Source organism: Bombus flavifrons, chromosome 6 (genome assembly GCF_040668555.2).
Source record: "Bombus flavifrons isolate JBK064 chromosome 6, iyBomFlav1_principal, whole genome shotgun sequence".
Classification (NCBI taxonomy): domain Eukaryota; kingdom Metazoa; phylum Arthropoda; class Insecta; order Hymenoptera; family Apidae; genus Bombus; species Bombus flavifrons.
Genome location: NC_138447.1, coordinates 2,594,409 through 2,611,483, shown reverse-complemented (window position 1 = coordinate 2,611,483; position 17,075 = coordinate 2,594,409). Strand labels below are relative to the sequence as shown.

The 17,075-nt window shown below is 39.5% G+C and overlaps 1 protein-coding gene across 4 annotated transcripts in view; it reads right to left on the bottom strand.

The window, feature by feature from the left end:
• Positions 1-17,075, bottom strand: part of Rbp6 (RNA-binding protein 6) — a 766,744-nt gene that overhangs the window by 298,559 nt on the left and 451,110 nt on the right. For all 4 annotated transcript variants that reach the window (XM_069115475.1, XM_069115474.1, XM_069115476.1 and 1 more), the window contains exon 4: positions 6,824-6,908. In XM_069115475.1, the coding sequence (XP_068971576.1) occupies positions 6,824-6,908 (85 nt within the window). The remainder of the gene's footprint in view (positions 1-6,823; positions 6,909-17,075) is intronic.

Here is a 17,075-nt window from a genome sequence, read left to right as displayed (position 1 = left end):
GGGTGGCTGGAGTTTTGTAAAGGACTGCAGACAATTTCCGCAGGGCTTAGTGGCTTCAGGCTCTCCAAATAAATTATTCCGTGGATGAGCGACGCTGCTTATTTTTCACCATTTTCCGAGCCACTAGCAATGGATGCTCAAAGTGTACGTAAAGGGTTTAAGGAATATCAGGCGCAAGAAGAAACACGCTCGAACGAAAACGTGAAACACCATTCTTCTTTTCTCGTTTATCCGGCGAGAATAGTCACCGGTTGAATACCCACGATGGTAATAAAATCACGATACGTTTCTGGACTTTGTCCAGATTGCGCGGTCAATTGCGAAATCAACTTCTCTGTGATGTCGATTCGAACGAAAATTATTCGACGGTATTCACTAAGAAAACTGCTAACTCCTAGCAAGAAACTTTTTGATTTCCAACTTTCGATCGTCTTTAGCTTCTGTAGCTCACCAGAATTATATAAAACCCTCCCGTTAAATTATTTCTCAGCATATGCTAATGATAAAAACATCAATATGAGAACTTTCATTATTTAGGACACCGAAAATAATTTTTCAAAATTCCACGAGGATAAAAGCGGCAAATTACAACATCCAATTCTTCACAAAGTCTCCGAACAAGCTAATTTCAAATCGTCAAGCGCGGTAACAAGAGTCGCACATACTCGATGGGTGAAACTCGACGAGAACTGATCGAGAGTACTTTCGACCGTAGTCACGTATGTTACATATACATCACCTATCGATCTCGCTTTTTCCTTCGTTTCTTCATGATGCTCTCTTTCGGAGCACGGCCGTTACGTGAAAAGTGAGTGAAAGGGGTTAATCCTACATTCTTCTTGCGCTAGTAGCTACACCATTTATTCGTGAAACTGGAGAAAAGGAAGCGGGAGAAGGATCACCTTGTAACTGGTGTATCTCTGAAATGCTTCCACTCAGAATATCCAGGGATGCGGGCTATACAAACATTTCTAAAGTGCTTTGACAATTTCGTTGCCGCCCTTTTTCATTTTCATCCTCGTGATCAACCCACACGCGTTTTATTACTTCAATCAAATCGTGTACGAAATAGCGGCGTAAATTTTTATATTTTTAATACTATCATTTAAAATGTATTATATTAAATTTAACGTTACGTTGGTGATAAATATGTATTAAGGGAAGTAGCAAAAAATGCTTCATATCATGCTAACACGTTTCCCTTGAATTTCGAATAAAAATCTTTTCGCTACAATATTCTTTAGAACAGAATTTGAGCTCGAACGTATCGTAAACGTAAAAATCTGGTCAAGAGAGAATATCGACAGCCCTTTTGAAGTGTCACGTTCTCAGAAATCGACGGTATTCACGCGCATCAGATCGAAAATTCAAGCGTCAGGGGTCTATGCAGCTAGCCCATCGAGAAGACCGATTCAGAATGTTACGCAGTATTTTACTAAAATTCCTATTCCCTCGAGAAATTTCTCATATCGTTGAATCTATAAAAAAATTCGCAAACAGCTCCACAAAGATTATATGGAGGAAAGATTAATTTAAAAAATAATCTACATTTTCCCACTAAACGATAATGAGTAATATTTTCTACACGAAATAAATACCCGCGCTGATTCTAACTACCGTTAATTTCACTGAGAAACATTTCATCGAGGCACAGTTTTTGCACGGTACGCGGAATATAATGTAGCCAATAATCACGTCCCGCGTTGAGTATCGCGAGACATGAAAAGAGCATGACACGTGACATTGTGCGCAACACGACGAGACAAGTTCATTCGTGACACTCTACACGTGTCGTCACACTTCTACACACACGATATACGGCCCTGGTTTCCCTTCCTCGAACCTCGTTTCGGAGTAACAAATATAATTGCACGGCAACACGTATCGTCACGTATATCACGGAATATTCGCATCACGAGACAAAACCCAAAGGTGGCTGCAAAGCGGGAACGACTTTTTATCCCACAATATTCGTTTGCGCAAGGTGTATCAACACAAACCGATATCCGAACCAAGAAAACTGTGCATTACCGAGAGACTTTCGTGACAGTGCAATTTCTCGAGTTCAACCTTTTACATGGTTTCTACGTCGACCCGAACACGACATTCTATTTCATTCCATTTCTTCCAATTCTACCATGTAAAATACGCTTTCTTTCTTACTAAGCCACGATTCTATAGAAATGTATTAACATAGTTACGTCACTAATTACGAAAACGTGAGAAGTATTGCAAAATTCCGAGCAAGTTTTGCAGGTAGTTTATATATCGAGTACGAAACATTTGTTGGAATGAAACGACGAATACAACGCAGATACTTTTCAAAAATAGCATATCCGATTGGCAGTATGAAAAATGGTAGCTTCGAAGTACCCATTGAAAAATAAAAAATTCGCGAAACCTAATAAAAAACGAAATAAAACATAGAATGTTCTGCACACAAGATAAATAACCAAAAAAGAAAACAATATCATCGATAAATAAAAAAAAAAATTAGGTCGAATCGTTTTCGTGTACTATCACGTCCTCTCACGTACGCAGCTATGATTGATTTAACTATTGCTGATTCACGTGGCGTGATTAAACAGAAAGCAAACGAGGCTGCACGGTTACGGCACGTGCGATCCATATATTTTTTAATCAGGATCCAGAACCGATTAAGCGCAATCTAACGACCATTTTGACCAAGCGTAGGTACCACGGTGCGGGTGCTTACGCGGCAGCTTGCGAAATCATTGTCTCGCGGGACAAATAGAGAGGAACGGCGAGCATCGATTCGCAAAATCGCTCTTGCGTGCGTTCCCGGTGATTTTCAATAATATTAAACGTCCTGTTCGTCTGCTGCTGACACGCATCCCTAAAATCGCACGACAAAAATGCCTCCCTTCGTTCCTGTCGCTGTGTCGTCTTCTGCTCGTCCGTGATAATTCGATGGATCATCGTTTATCATTCGGTGCCCATTGAATCGCTTTAATTCGGCAAACTGCACGAAATAGCAGTGGAAATGGCTTGAATGTAACGCGCCAGTTTTTCGAGGGGATATTGATAGGGTATTTCGAATTTTGTGGAGAAGAGGAGAAGTTTGTTGAAGCGATTAATTTCTGATATTTATCGAGGTATTACGGTGTTGTGAGATCTTGGAATAATATATAATACAAATAAGCAGTCATGTTTTATGATATATATTCGTTTGTTACTTCTTTTATAGTTAAAGATACATAGATGTACAAGTTCCTAAAATTTTTCACTAGAACGTGGTGTTCAAGTGAACATTTATATTCCTCTCAGATGCGAATGAAGAGAATAAGAAATAACTTGGAAGGAACACAATGACGTTATAACAAAGAAAAACCCTTTTCACCAGTAAATTTAGTCAATAATCACATATCGCCATTCTCACAACTTAAACTAATTATTTGCTCATTTATAGACTAATAAAAGAAACTGGTCTGAAAAACACAAGATTTCATTCTTTTTATTAATCCGATGTGCAAATTTCCTGGTTTCAACGAATCTACGTATTTTCCCGTATCGTCGTCGAATGCACAGACACTTCATCACTTTCATAATTCAGAAAGAGGTCGGGAAGTAGCGCCGGGGCGAAGATAATAAGAAATGAACGGGGAAAGTGTCCTCGAGTGAAATATAAAACGGATGAAAGTCAGCAAAGTAGGTAGTCGTGAACGGTATATGTATAGTCAGGTCTGGCGCGCGCGATCGAGCCCTCGACAAGGCCGCGCGACGAATTTCATCCGGCGGATGCGTCGACACGCTGCCAGGCAGGCGGGGGGATCCCGTGATGGAAGCGTCGTCGCGACTTCCGGTCCACGCCCCCTGAACAGTTCTGCCCTATCTCAGCTTTGTTTCGTTTATTTTCTCTCGCGCACAACGCGAGCCAAGGACCTCTTCAGAATTACACGAGAGCGTTCATTAACGCGACCAGAGAAGAACGATCCGCTAATTAATGTTACGAAGCTTGTCAGTGGACGAGAGCGACGCGCACTCTCGACCATTTCTCTCTTCTTTGCTCCTTGTTTCGTCTTGCCCGCGAAGAATGACAAGCGGGAAAGGAAGGAGAGGAAAAGCAAGAGATGAAAGAGATGACAAATCGATGGGACGAGAATAGAGACAAGTTTATGATTTGCGTTTAAGATTATTGTTTTAATGTTTAGGAAGATTTAGTCGAATGGGAAATTAGCGAAGAATCATTTTATCGGTCATGTTCGTTGCTCTATTTATCAGTTGAATGGTACAAGGCTTGAACAATGTATTGATAGCTTATATTAACGATTCGAGGAACCAGTCGTTTCTTATCTACATTTATACGAGGTAAAAATACACAGGTGATTCTTTGTGCAAAAATAAATAAAAAAAATAAAATAGCGTGTACCGTATTTCCTTAAACGTTATCAGGTACGAAGAAATAGAAAGAGAGAACTACTATTGCTTTCCTTTCTCATTTTTTCAATTAAACGGTAACAATCTGATCCAACTAGATGAGATTCCAGTTAAAAACTACCTTAATTAAAAAGACGATATACATTGTGTGTACGTTATACATTTTACTCAAGCAAGTCTCTTTACATCTCAGCCTCGATTTCCAGCTTGAGTTACGTAGGAAAACCGCAAGAAAGAAACGGACAAAACAGATACGACAGGAGATAAAGACAGTGGGATGAGGTGGGGAAGAAGGGACGACGGAAACCTTAATAGGATGCGGCAGAGTCGGTCTCGTGCACGTCGCTATCTCGTTCCTCGTGTACTATCGAGGAGGTGTTAGACACCGGCGCAGTGCGCTCGCAATTTGCATTAGGCGAGCGAATTACACGAAATTTATGTGAGTCTGGATATACCTCGGGTAGAGGAACGCAGCCGCGCGCTACGGTTAATACGTATTCGGAGTACTTACGGAAGCGGCCGCACGGTCGTCGTACTTATGCTCCTGTGGACAGCTAATGTCCGCAACTATTTCTCTCTGTCTGCCTTCCTCCTCTATTCCCTTTAGCCGCCTTACGATATTATTCCCAGCTACGTATTGTCTCCTCAGAACCGGCCACGACAGAAACGTATTTGCCAAACGGTGACACGTCGTGGCGTGGAACGATTAATCTCTGCCAAAAGCATCGTTCCGGTCAATGCGGCGGCGCAACGGCGCGTGCCGTTCCCTGATTCGCCGCTGGTAATTGTCTAAGCGCGCGTGAAACGAGCCACTGAAAGTTTCACCCTGTGGAAAGCGCCCTCTCGCGTTTCCTTTCGTGCCCGCCGTTCACCCGAATTATCAACGAATTCATGGAATTCGTATGATTCGTCAATCTTGCTGGTTCACTTCGCCACAATGAATTTCCAGAATCGGTTATCAGACTGCCGAGTACTTCCATATTGTGAGAAAGCGATAGGTAATCGAAAGCTTTAAGTATACGAATCCAAGAATATTTTTGTTAAATGAATTTATGCAGTATAATTTTCACACGGTGAAAATAGAACTTCGGTTTTAATCAGGATAGAATTGTGAACGTCGATTGGAGTATTATAACTGGTGAATGTATTATGCATAATTGCGTGTCTTTATGAATTTACTGGGCATTAATACCTATAATTTGCACGGTTCTGTTCAGATTATTATTAAATTATGACAGTGGGCAATATGAACAAATTATTTGAAATATTGAATTACTATAAAATATAAATTAGACAATTTTACTTGATTAGTTTATAAAATCTAATTTAATTTAATCACGTCAGTTGCAATCTTTCATAATTCAGTACGCAAAATTTAAAACTCAGAATTACTTCTACATTAAACATAAATTCACAGAAATAAAATATAATAATCATCTAATTCGTATTTTCCCAAATATGGCTTTGTAGTGCCTGACAACTCCCCTTTTATATTTCATGATTTTTCAACAAGACATCAATTAAATTTGCTTGCTAAGTATATACATTTCCCACCTAGCGTCTCCGCGTTCTCTGGAACGTAGTTCCAATAACCAATCAATTTCTTGCGCCATCAGACGGAGACAAATGCCGACCGCAGGAATCCAGGCACGGGCAATATTTATCTATCAGCGCGATCAATTAACCCAGTCCGTACTGTATCAATTATCTTGATCAAGAACTCGGCGATAGTTAATTGCTTTCGCGACACACATTCGATCGCGACGCTCTCGTGCAAACCGATTTTTTTCGTGTCTTCGCGTAACGAACGATCGATGCGTCTTCGTTTGACCAACCGTGTCTTTCGTGCTGACTCTCATTACCTTTTTTTCTGTCTCACAACATCACGAATGGTTGCCATTGACCTTAAGTGGTCATTACGTACGGTGAACTAACGATCCTGTAATTAGTGCGTTATGGAATGCCACCATGAAAACGTGGCCAGCTTCTTCCTACAACGATTTCCCTGCCTTCGATAATTACCGCGTTGCTATGTGAAAGTAGTCAAAAGGCTAGTGTAACGCGATTGATTCTTAATTTCACATGATGGTGATTCGAAGAGATCGTAATTGGTATTTGGAATTAGATACTTTATACGTACATGAAGTGGAGATAGAAATAACAATCGCGCATGCTTTGTAAGAAAAATTCTCGAGTGTAGAGAATTTTATGGAAATGATTGAATTTTTACTGGAATTAGTATTGTTTGCATTGCTGTTATTATTATTAAATATAATCAGTTTGGTTTCATTTTATATTGTATTTATCAAGATTTATCTATAGTATAAAAATTGCATAACGTTTTATCTATATGAATTGAGGAGAAATTATGATTTTAATGAATAGTGTATTTAAAAGACTGGTATAAATTTGTTAAAATACTTACTTTCTTGCCGTCTAGCTCGTGATTACCCTGTGCCAGCACTTTGTCTACACTCGCGGGATCTGCGAACGTGATGAATCCAAAGCCTCTGTAATACAAAACGAAGCATACATAAATAACACTACAAGGAACAGTGGAAGCTTCAAACAATTTACGGAAGTTAACTACTACACGAGTTAAAACTTCTGGATTATCTTTACACGCATCAAATAACTTTTCAAGTTACAAATAAGTCTCAAAATCCGTACAAAGACCAACCTCGCTTAATCATCAAGTTCTCATGTTTAAACATCTTTGCTACTATGCCCCTATACTTCATAACTTGCGTCGCCTTGCTTTACATTAAATTCCCGATGCTTTCGAGTTAACTCAATGGTACATGTGCGTTTTGCTAACGTAAATTGTGTGGTACTTATCAATCGAATATATAGTTTATATGTCAAATTACTTTATTTTAAAAGATGTAATGAATAAATATCCTGTTTTCTGAATTAGGTTTGAAGAAAATAAAGAGAAATTAAAAATTAGACATTCATTACGCGTGATCGATATTTTCCAAAGGAAAAAGTAAAATTGGAGGACATTTGTAAACTATCTGGATGCAGGAAAAATCCAGCAAAGTAAGGCACAGCCATGGAAATAAGATATTAAAGATTTTTTATTTGGGTCAAATCATTTTATGAATTTGTGTCGCTTAACTATCCAATTCTGCTGTGCCCTAACTCACCTCACTTTCAAGAATTAATACCAACGTTACACCTGACAGTGGTTATCGCGAAACAATTCGAAGTTCGCGATGAATTCGCATTCTCAAATTACACAAAATTGTTCCATGAAGGGGCTCTTTTTCCATAGCGACCACGCGACTTGCATATAACACGGTGCGAGGATTTAGAGAAGTGATCGCGGGATGGTGGAACGAGGGACGAAGTCGAGCACTCGAGTGAAACAAATATCGGCCGGCGTCCGGCGTCATAAATTTTACGCGGGACACAGTATACATACAGATATATTAAAAGATAGTTTACCGAGGAGGACGTAGGAGCCGCGAGAAGGATGGCAGGGGGTGGCCGCCGATCTGGAGTGGTTTGTACGGGGTTGGAGAAGCCGGTACATACGGCACGATAGCGCGGCGAGCGACCGGACGCAAAGCGGTTTGCATTTTTCATGCTAGGGCTGGCTGCGCAGTTATTGAAAATATTTACATGTTATTTATGGGCCACACATGCTTCAAGAACCGAATGCGCCAATTCCTCCGACTCGTCTCGCCGCGTTTCTCTAACCTCAGAACGTGTTTTTCTGCTTCAAGAATAGAAAGTTTGGCCGAGTGAAATAGGATAGCGTTGTTTGCAACACAGTACTATTTATTAGGTGCTATGTTTCATTTGTCTTCGTCCTTTTTTCTGAAGACGTGGAATTTTGAGTGGGCGCGAAAAAAGTTTCCTGAATATATTCTACTTTGAAAAATTAACGCACAATATATTTAGGTGTTGAGGGGTGAACTCTAGAATTTCTAGTTCTTCAAACTAAAGAAATTACTCGAAGTTTTGTCTTACTTTATTTTTAGCGCCCCTTAAACGTATTCTAGAATTTTATTGAATTTTTAAAGAATATTCTTCGGTGAGGTTTCTTGCTTTCTTTCTCTTATTCTTATTTCTAACCCTTATTTTTTCTATATTTTTATTCTAATTTTAAACCAATATAAGTGATTCGCGAGTTTTATTCGTATTTATTAATTTTGGTCTGCAATACCGTAACTTGCGTTTTTAATGTTTAGCCTGTAAATGATATATTCTACAGCAAGGAGTTAAAAACATTTCATACTTTTTGAAAGCTAAAAGTCCTCCTTTTTTTTTTCTTGCGAAGAACAATCTCCCACGCTATGCCTGACGTGAATTCATATCGTCTCAAGGATTCTATGAAACGTTTCATGCGACTCTCTCTTTTTTCTCTTGGACCCTTCACGAAGGGAACCGCGAATACTCAAGTGGATTGAATTTTTGATGGATCCAACCCCTTATTTCAGTTTCGCCGTTGGCGAGCTTCTTCGTCAGCGGTTGGCCAACTTTTCGTGCATGGAACGAGCAATGGAATCGCACGTGTGTATACCTCGAGCACGCGATACACGAAACACTTGAAACGGGCAAAGTGCTGCCCCCGTGGAGTCCAACTTCCACTATTTTTGTACCTCGTTTATGGGAATTTACGAGTTACAGGCTACAGTATGGTGGATTGCCGAAATTGCCAGATTCTCCGGGTTGTTTGCGGAATCGAATGTCACGCTCAAGCGGTTGCCCGGCACAACTTGATTTACGCAGACTGTTTGAAAGGCGGATAACGTTTTCGATTCGATGTCGAGTCTAGAATCGTGATATAGCTACTATTATTGTTCTTTATTCTGAATTGTGATTAATTGGAAATCCTGGCGTTCTGTCGAAATAAAGGGATTACGAAACAGGAGTATTCAAGTTCCTGTCAAGTAAATCAACGTCAGTATATATTTTAATTAGAATTGTAAGCATTTGTTTGTTATGGGTAGAAGTGAATGAAAGCCACGGAGAAAATTGTATGCGTCAATACGAGTGAATCTTTTGATTATATTATTGAATTAGAGCTACAATCCTTGTTTTATAAATTAGTACCAAACCCATAAAACAATTGCAACACTGAGTGATATTTCACTGGTGGAAATGTGATTTGTTGTCCAGGAAGATCTCTATTCGAAATCCAAATACACTGATGAAATCTGTTGACGTACTAAAAAGATTGTTTAAGCAAACGTTCCTCCATCAAAATTTCCGCGTGTGTACACACTGTAGCCGAACTGGCTTTCATATTCAAGTGTTTACTTAGACTCATACCGCATACACATATATCTCTACTATTCAATTGCAACACGACAGCTTTATAGCTTCTATGGAGTCCTCCTTATAATAACAATACGTGCCCGTATACCTGTCAACCCTATCAAGCAATAAATCTATTAGTGGTAATAAAGTAAATGTGAGTAGAAACAGTAGAATTTATAGTCAAGTACAGCTGACGTGTCATTCGCACGTTTTAATAGATGTAGATTTGTGAAAAATACAATTTATAGCTCTAGAGGTAGAAAATAAAATAGAGTAGAATATTGTAATCGTGGTGTATATTATAAATGGTTGTACATTTTTGATTATGATAAAATAAATTTGATATAGAAAATATTAAAAATTATTAAATGCCAGAGATTGCAACATAATTACGTTCAGCTGAAATTGCTGATCTCAATTTACACGGCTTTGTACCACGAGCTGTATGCAGAAATTATTAATTTGATTTATTTAGAACGATACTCTTTTCATGCTTGATAAATTCCTGGTATAAAATTGAATGACCTGCTGATTACAATATCTCTGGTGATAAAATAGCAACTTTGAAGTATGGAAAATTTGATACGAGGGTTTCACATAATTGTCGAAATTAATTACATTTTGCCAGTAATACAACCGTTATCATTTAAAATAACTAAATGCTCATTATATTATACGTGTATTAAATACGTCATAAATAATTTAACAGCCATTTAACGAAGCAATAACACAGAATATCATAAATTTACACGAATACCACTCACAGTTCTCAAAGTTCGAGACTAAAACCAAAATCCATAAAGTATAACTTCGATCGTAATAAAAAGAAACATCCTTTCACCAATTATATATAGAACGATGCATTTTTCAAATTTAATTCTGCTTTTCACATTACAACTGTCATATGAATAATGTTAAGTTGTCCACATATCTATTTATTACAAACTTATATCAATATTGATATGATATTACAATATCAACGTCATATTAAACGTCATTTTATGTTATTAGAAAATCTCTTTTTCCCGGAGTGATAATTCACCTGACTGACCTTACTTTAATTATTAAAAAACGTAAGTCAGCGATTGTTAATGAGTAAAGAACAAATATATCTGCTCACAAAAACTGCTGCTACGACATAAAATGATAGATAATGGTATCTTAGTAACAATCATTTCTATTCTAAATAAGACGAAATCAATGCGAAGTGCTGATCTGCGCTCCGCTTTGTACTCAAAGGTTTAATGATTACAAAATTGTCTATAACCAAGCAGAACCGAGAGATCCGCAGTCATCGCATTACTTCACGAGAATCGTCGGTATCAGTATGATTCACCATCGTCCCGGAAGAACCTCGGGACGTCGTATTACCTGCCGAAATGGAATAAACCCATCCACGTTCGCGATTTCGCTGACGATTTATCCGCCTATGGTTACGTGTGCCCCAGCACGTGTATGTACGCGGTACAGAATTTTGAAAATTCTCGCTCGACCGCGGCCGGCGCGTGTGGAAACAACAATCGTGGCAAACGAACGCCGGCTGAATCGGCAGTCGTCCAATCAACATTAAAACACCAAACAGTGCGATACCGAATACCGAGGGAAAAACACTGACCGCCCAACATCGACGACAGCATGCATTTACATGCGTTTTCAACCCTCTCCTCTTGCCCCGCCGTTACTCCGCCCGCGTTTTACGACTTCGTGTTTACGACGATGCGCGCCGCGGAAATCACCAGTATAGCCCATACCCGCGATATCACGCGAAACATTCATCGATCTCGTAATTTGATATTCGCCGCATCTGTTCCTCGTAGAATTCTAAAGTGATAATACGCGACGGAATACGTTTCAACGTGTTATACCCTCACGCACCGCCAGACGAGATCGTATGCTAAGAGGATTTCAGATTCCTTATAAAGTCATCCTGAACGTTCGGCTATGCTTCCTTAGCGTAGCCATGCAGGGTAGAGATGGAGATTATGAAATAGATCTGTAACATGATTTGTTCCGTTTAATCCGTTTCTTGTGGCGCACTCGATGTAAGATGGTTTTTAATATTACAGTGTTTTAATTGGACACTTAAGTTGGTGCTGATTTATGAAGGTTTTGGTCGTAGATTTGGGAAACTTGATAATTAATGAAAAATATATCAGTGTCGCTTCGTTTTGACTTTACTTAATGCCAAAGACTTAGAAATGAAAGAAAGAAGACCATCGAGGAATTTAAAAATCACACAATCGAAGAAGGAAACTTTTATGAGAATTCGCGTGGAGCACGTATATAAAAAAGTAGATATTATATAAAAATTAATTATCAATATTATAGCATAGCTTTAAAACAAAAGAAAGTACCCTGTCAATTCTACAACTTAGCTTTTCATTAACATCGGAAAATTAATTCCAAATTACTTCACAAAGTCGTCACTGGAAAAAAGGTCACTTTGGACTATTAGTTGCTATGTACAAAAAAAAATCGAGATTTCCGTTAGTGGCTGGGATAAAGGAGGGACGCAGATCCAGCGAGCGGCATGGCCCACCACTTGTCACTCGACCATTGTACGTGAATAATCTATAAAAGGCTGAGTAGAAGGATGGCGGCTGACGTGTCCCTTGTCTACTTGAGCACGGCTTCTACGATCCTTCGCTTTTCTACTCGTCTAGCTTGCGGGGCTTCCCCGCCTTAACCACCCTTCGCTGCTTTACTTCCCCCTTTTTCGAGGCAAACCAACCACGGAAGAGTGTCACGCCGGGCTGACGCGGTGCATTTGTTTGTCATACCCTCTCTACTGCGCGGAAAAGAGCTCTCGTTATATAAGACGAGCCGAGACGGATGAGGCGGAAGAGAATCCGCGGTGAAATCAGGTGAAGCCGCGTTTATCTGAATGCTAACGTCTCGCATCCGAGGATGTACTATCTCCGAGGGGCGATGATTAAGAGCCACGGCGATACCCAGAATGGAACGGGCCATTTTCAGTGACAGTATTACACGTGAGAAACATTGTAAATCGAAAACGATAAATGAAGAATAGAGTTGCTTCGAACGTGCAATTGACACGGATAATCTCTGTAACGAATTTATGAATTATCTATCAGTTGAGCCTTTTATTACGTCAGCTGCGGAAATATCTTTTTCCTCCGGTAATTTATGTGTAAGTAGACTTTCGCGATTGCGAAGGAACCGCAGTGATGACGAGAACAAAGTTATGCTAAGGTTAAAGTGGTACTTTATTTGGACTCGTCAGGGGTTGACCTCAAATGTTACGAGGGCGGCTGGGATAATGTCTATCAAAGTGAAAGCGGAGAGTTTAACGGCGATGTCGCTGCTTTAAGATGGGCCGCGTAATGTTCTACTTTGTTCAAAGGTTACAGGTCTTTCTTTCAGAAGTTGAAGCTTGAAAAAAAGAGATTAATTTTGAGATGTTAATCCTTGCTTTAGAAAAAAGTAGGGTATTGCAAATTTATTGAAATATGAAAAATTTTTATTCTATATTTTCGACTTCTTTTTTCGCGTAGAATCAGCCCCTTTCCGCTTGTACCACCAGCTACCAACCATCCTGTATATATATATGAACGTTTTGTGTTTGCTTGAAAAGACGAATATTTGTTTATAAATGGGGAAATGGAAGGTTTTTAATTGACATGTTTTTATGTGGAGGTAGGAGACAATTTAACCGTAACGTGTATAAATTTATGATCGATAGAATTTTAATTTGATCAATTTAAAGAAGGCAGACGGCCTGGATGTTACCTGCGTTACAGCGAAGAAAATGAACGACAAGTACAGCGTACTACGATAGAAGGATAACGTCATAATAAATCTGCAGCGTAATCTTTACGCTGAGATAATGAGATTTTTTATCACCTTTAGTCGAATGGAGTCTTTGTCACAGATAACGAGCTCTGAAGCGGCAGGAAAAATTATAGGCTAAGAAAAGGAGTTTTACTTTAAGTTCACTAAATGTGAATGAAAAGAATTTTCATCCCCCTCGCGAAGGGATGGTTATGTAGACACTTTTTAATCTTCAAGTACTCATCGCAGACTTTGATGCAGACATTATTAAAACAAAGACAGTTTCCTCTTTTCGTTCTACCTTCAACGTTTCGTTTACTTTCTTTCACGTTACCTTCACTCCGCTAAGTAGAAAAATGTAAATGTAAATTAGCAACAAAATATTATTCGTTCGAATAATTGTCCTCGGATATGTAACTATATAAACAATATTTTCTGGTTCGTAATAAACACTGAATTTCGAACAGGACCAAAGCGAAATTTGTACTTTTTCCTACAATGTGAAGATACTATACATGACCTTAAATCCGAAGCGAAAGAAACTGACCTCAAATCCTTATTGGTGTTCTCGCACTGCTGTTTGTACCTATAGTACTTCTTTTAGAGTGAGATTAGTTTCAGAATGGGAATTACTGAAACTTCTGAACGGAACATTCGGCCCAAGATTCAGTGGAACATCGAGCTCTGAATTAATAGAGAAACATTCGAAAACGGATAATTTCTGTGATCCTTGAATCATGCCAAGCACGAATTTGTTACCTCGCAGTTCTTAAAACTTAAAATCTTAGATTGCTTTGTTATTGGAGCCGAAAATATAAGCCTTCAATGATTTGTGATACTTCAACGACATGCTTCACTCGATTTCGATCTAGAACGAACGAACGATTATTAGAACATTTTATTTTGGAATCATTGTCTAAAACGGTAGTTCACCAAACTGTTCCTAAAATATTCAAATACTTTACCCGGAATGACGCTTAACGCCTGTAGTTAGATGTACCTCTTATATAAATTGTAAATTTGAAATATTCATTTCATTTATTTTTTAATTCAACCGACCGCTCATTGTTAAGTAGGCTTATGTTTTTATTTTGACCACGTTGAGGAAATACTGACATACTAAGAACGCCGTGAGTAGGAAGAGTTTGAATCACTGACGAGTTATCAGCGATCTAAAATCTTTTTACATAAAATGTAGAAATTTGTACAAAACCACATAACAGCAGCATAGACTAAATGATCCTCAACAATTAACTCAACACCACCGCACGAATCTCTTATTGTCAACCTAATATCAATTTGAAATTTACGCCGGAATCTGGAATGGTAAAAACAAAGCACTAAACTATGAAAGGTAACTATCCGACAGAAAGCATGCAATGTCGTATTGTGGCAAAAGGCAATAGTAGAGCTCGGGCACCGAGGGAATTTACCGCAACGAACGGGTATAGAGTATATCATGCACGTTGTGAACGAACACGACTGGATAGGTAACAGAAGGGTGGTGGGTGGTTGGAAAGAGGGAGGGTAAGAGAAAGGAGGCAAGTGTATTAGGTGTATTTATGTAGGCGGTTTCATTGCGCGCGAAGTTACTGTAAGTACCGGCAGTTACTTAACTCGACAGTTTCTACTATTGCAGTAACAGTGGCGATGGTAGCGGCAACGACGGTGGCAGCCATATACCTATTCGTGGAGAGCTACCTTCCTTGCCTTGAAACTGAAGCTAGTTATGGATGTAGTCAGAGGTGGAAGTAACTTCGCGTAGCTTCTACCGACACGATTCAAGAAACCATCTCCTTTTCCACCTTCCTTCCAACCTCAAGAACGCACTCTCTTCTTCTGATTCTCTTCCTTTCTCTCTCTCTCTCTCTCTCTCTCTTTCTCTCTTTCCCTCTGCTTTAACCCGTTGCTTCGTTGCTCAACTATATGGTAACTGCTCTTTAACCAACCGCCTTAATCCGCTTTTCTCTTTCCAAGGCGAAGACAATCACCCACCCCATACCAGCCAGTTCTTCGATCTCCCGTTTTTCGTCGATCCTTTCCGTCCCACTCAACCTTTCTTTCTCGCTCCTATTTTCGATTTACCGTCTGGATTTCCTCGCCTCATGGACTACTTCGCCCCGGTATCTACCGGATTTTCGACGCCTGCTAAGTGGCCACGCCAACCGTTCGCTCAGACGTGATACATTTTTGTGAGAATCGTGTATTGTACATGGTAAATGGCGAAGATAATTGGAAGGAGGCTTGAGGTGAGTGTAGAGAGTTAAGAAAGATACAGTTATGTGTTAATTGCGTGGAATTCGTTCCTTAATTAAAAGTCCTTTGTCTTTCTCGGTTTGCCCTTAACGAAAGCCCGTGGCATCGTTATCAGCGAATTAAAATTTTAATTAAACCCTCTTTTCCAATTCCACTAACAAGAATCGAATATTGAATCAGATCCTTGTAACGTTTCTTAAAACAAGGAAAAAGGTAGGTAGAACTGTGTGGTTATATGTTCCTAAGATCTCTGACTACAATGTAATTTTAAAAATTTTCTCAAAATAAATAACTGATAAAAGAGATTGTAGCTCCGATATAAAGCTCTTATTGCCAATTGCAATGCAACAACGACAGTTTGCAGCGCATACACGATTTCTTAGTGCGCAAATAACAAGCAACGCTAAGAACGTAAGCCCGCTAGAAGCAATACAAAACAGTGGCCATTATCGGCCCGGCATTTTGAATCGAACTACAAAAATTCACAAGACCGCGTAATAACGCCCCACACAGCACCGAGCTAGCATCTTTTTTATAAACTGTTTCTACTTTTTTCTCCATTCGGAAACCCCTTCCTGCTCGGCGTTCTCCTTCCTGGTTCTGTCTTGCTCGTTTTAATGACCGGCTGAATATTTATAAAGTCGACATCGTCTAGGTGGTCGGTAGCAAGCCCGTGAAAGCCACCGCGTCCCATGGAGTTTCATTGTAATTGCCCTGTTCTTCTTGACTTTTCCTTGAAACGGGATCCCGTTGAATTGCATTATGCAAATCACAATCTCTCTAAGTCACCTCGTCCGTCCGCTGCAGGCGAACAGAGCCGCGCGGAACCGAGTGGAAGAAAAAAAGAAAAAGGGGCCGGTCGATTCCAGCCGGAAAAACGACCAGAAAAATCTGTCTGATCCGTTTCTACCGATTCTTAGCAAACGATAACAATTCCGTTACCTCGACGCTCTAACGACAAAATTATGGTCCGCATGCATAATCGCCGCTCACGAAATATCCCCATTCTCTCGAAATTTCATTGAACGTGTGTAATTAATCTCTAGCCATGAAAGACACTCGGGGGGAATGAACGAACTGATTCTTGAAGAGGATTGGTTAAAACTATGAAGAACGGTGGTTGGTTATTTGTAGATAAGCAAGAGGCGACGACGTTTGAAATTGGACGGATTGTTTGGAACGTTGGTGAAAAGTGTATCAGTCTCCAGCGAAGAGATGAGAAGTTGAGATGAAAGTTTGGATGGTGAGAGATGAAGACAGTTTTAAGGATGTCTCTCTTGAGTACTAATTTGAGAAATTTTAGTTTTCGGACGGTATGTATGGATTCATAGGAAATAATTAAATGTGACTATCTGCGA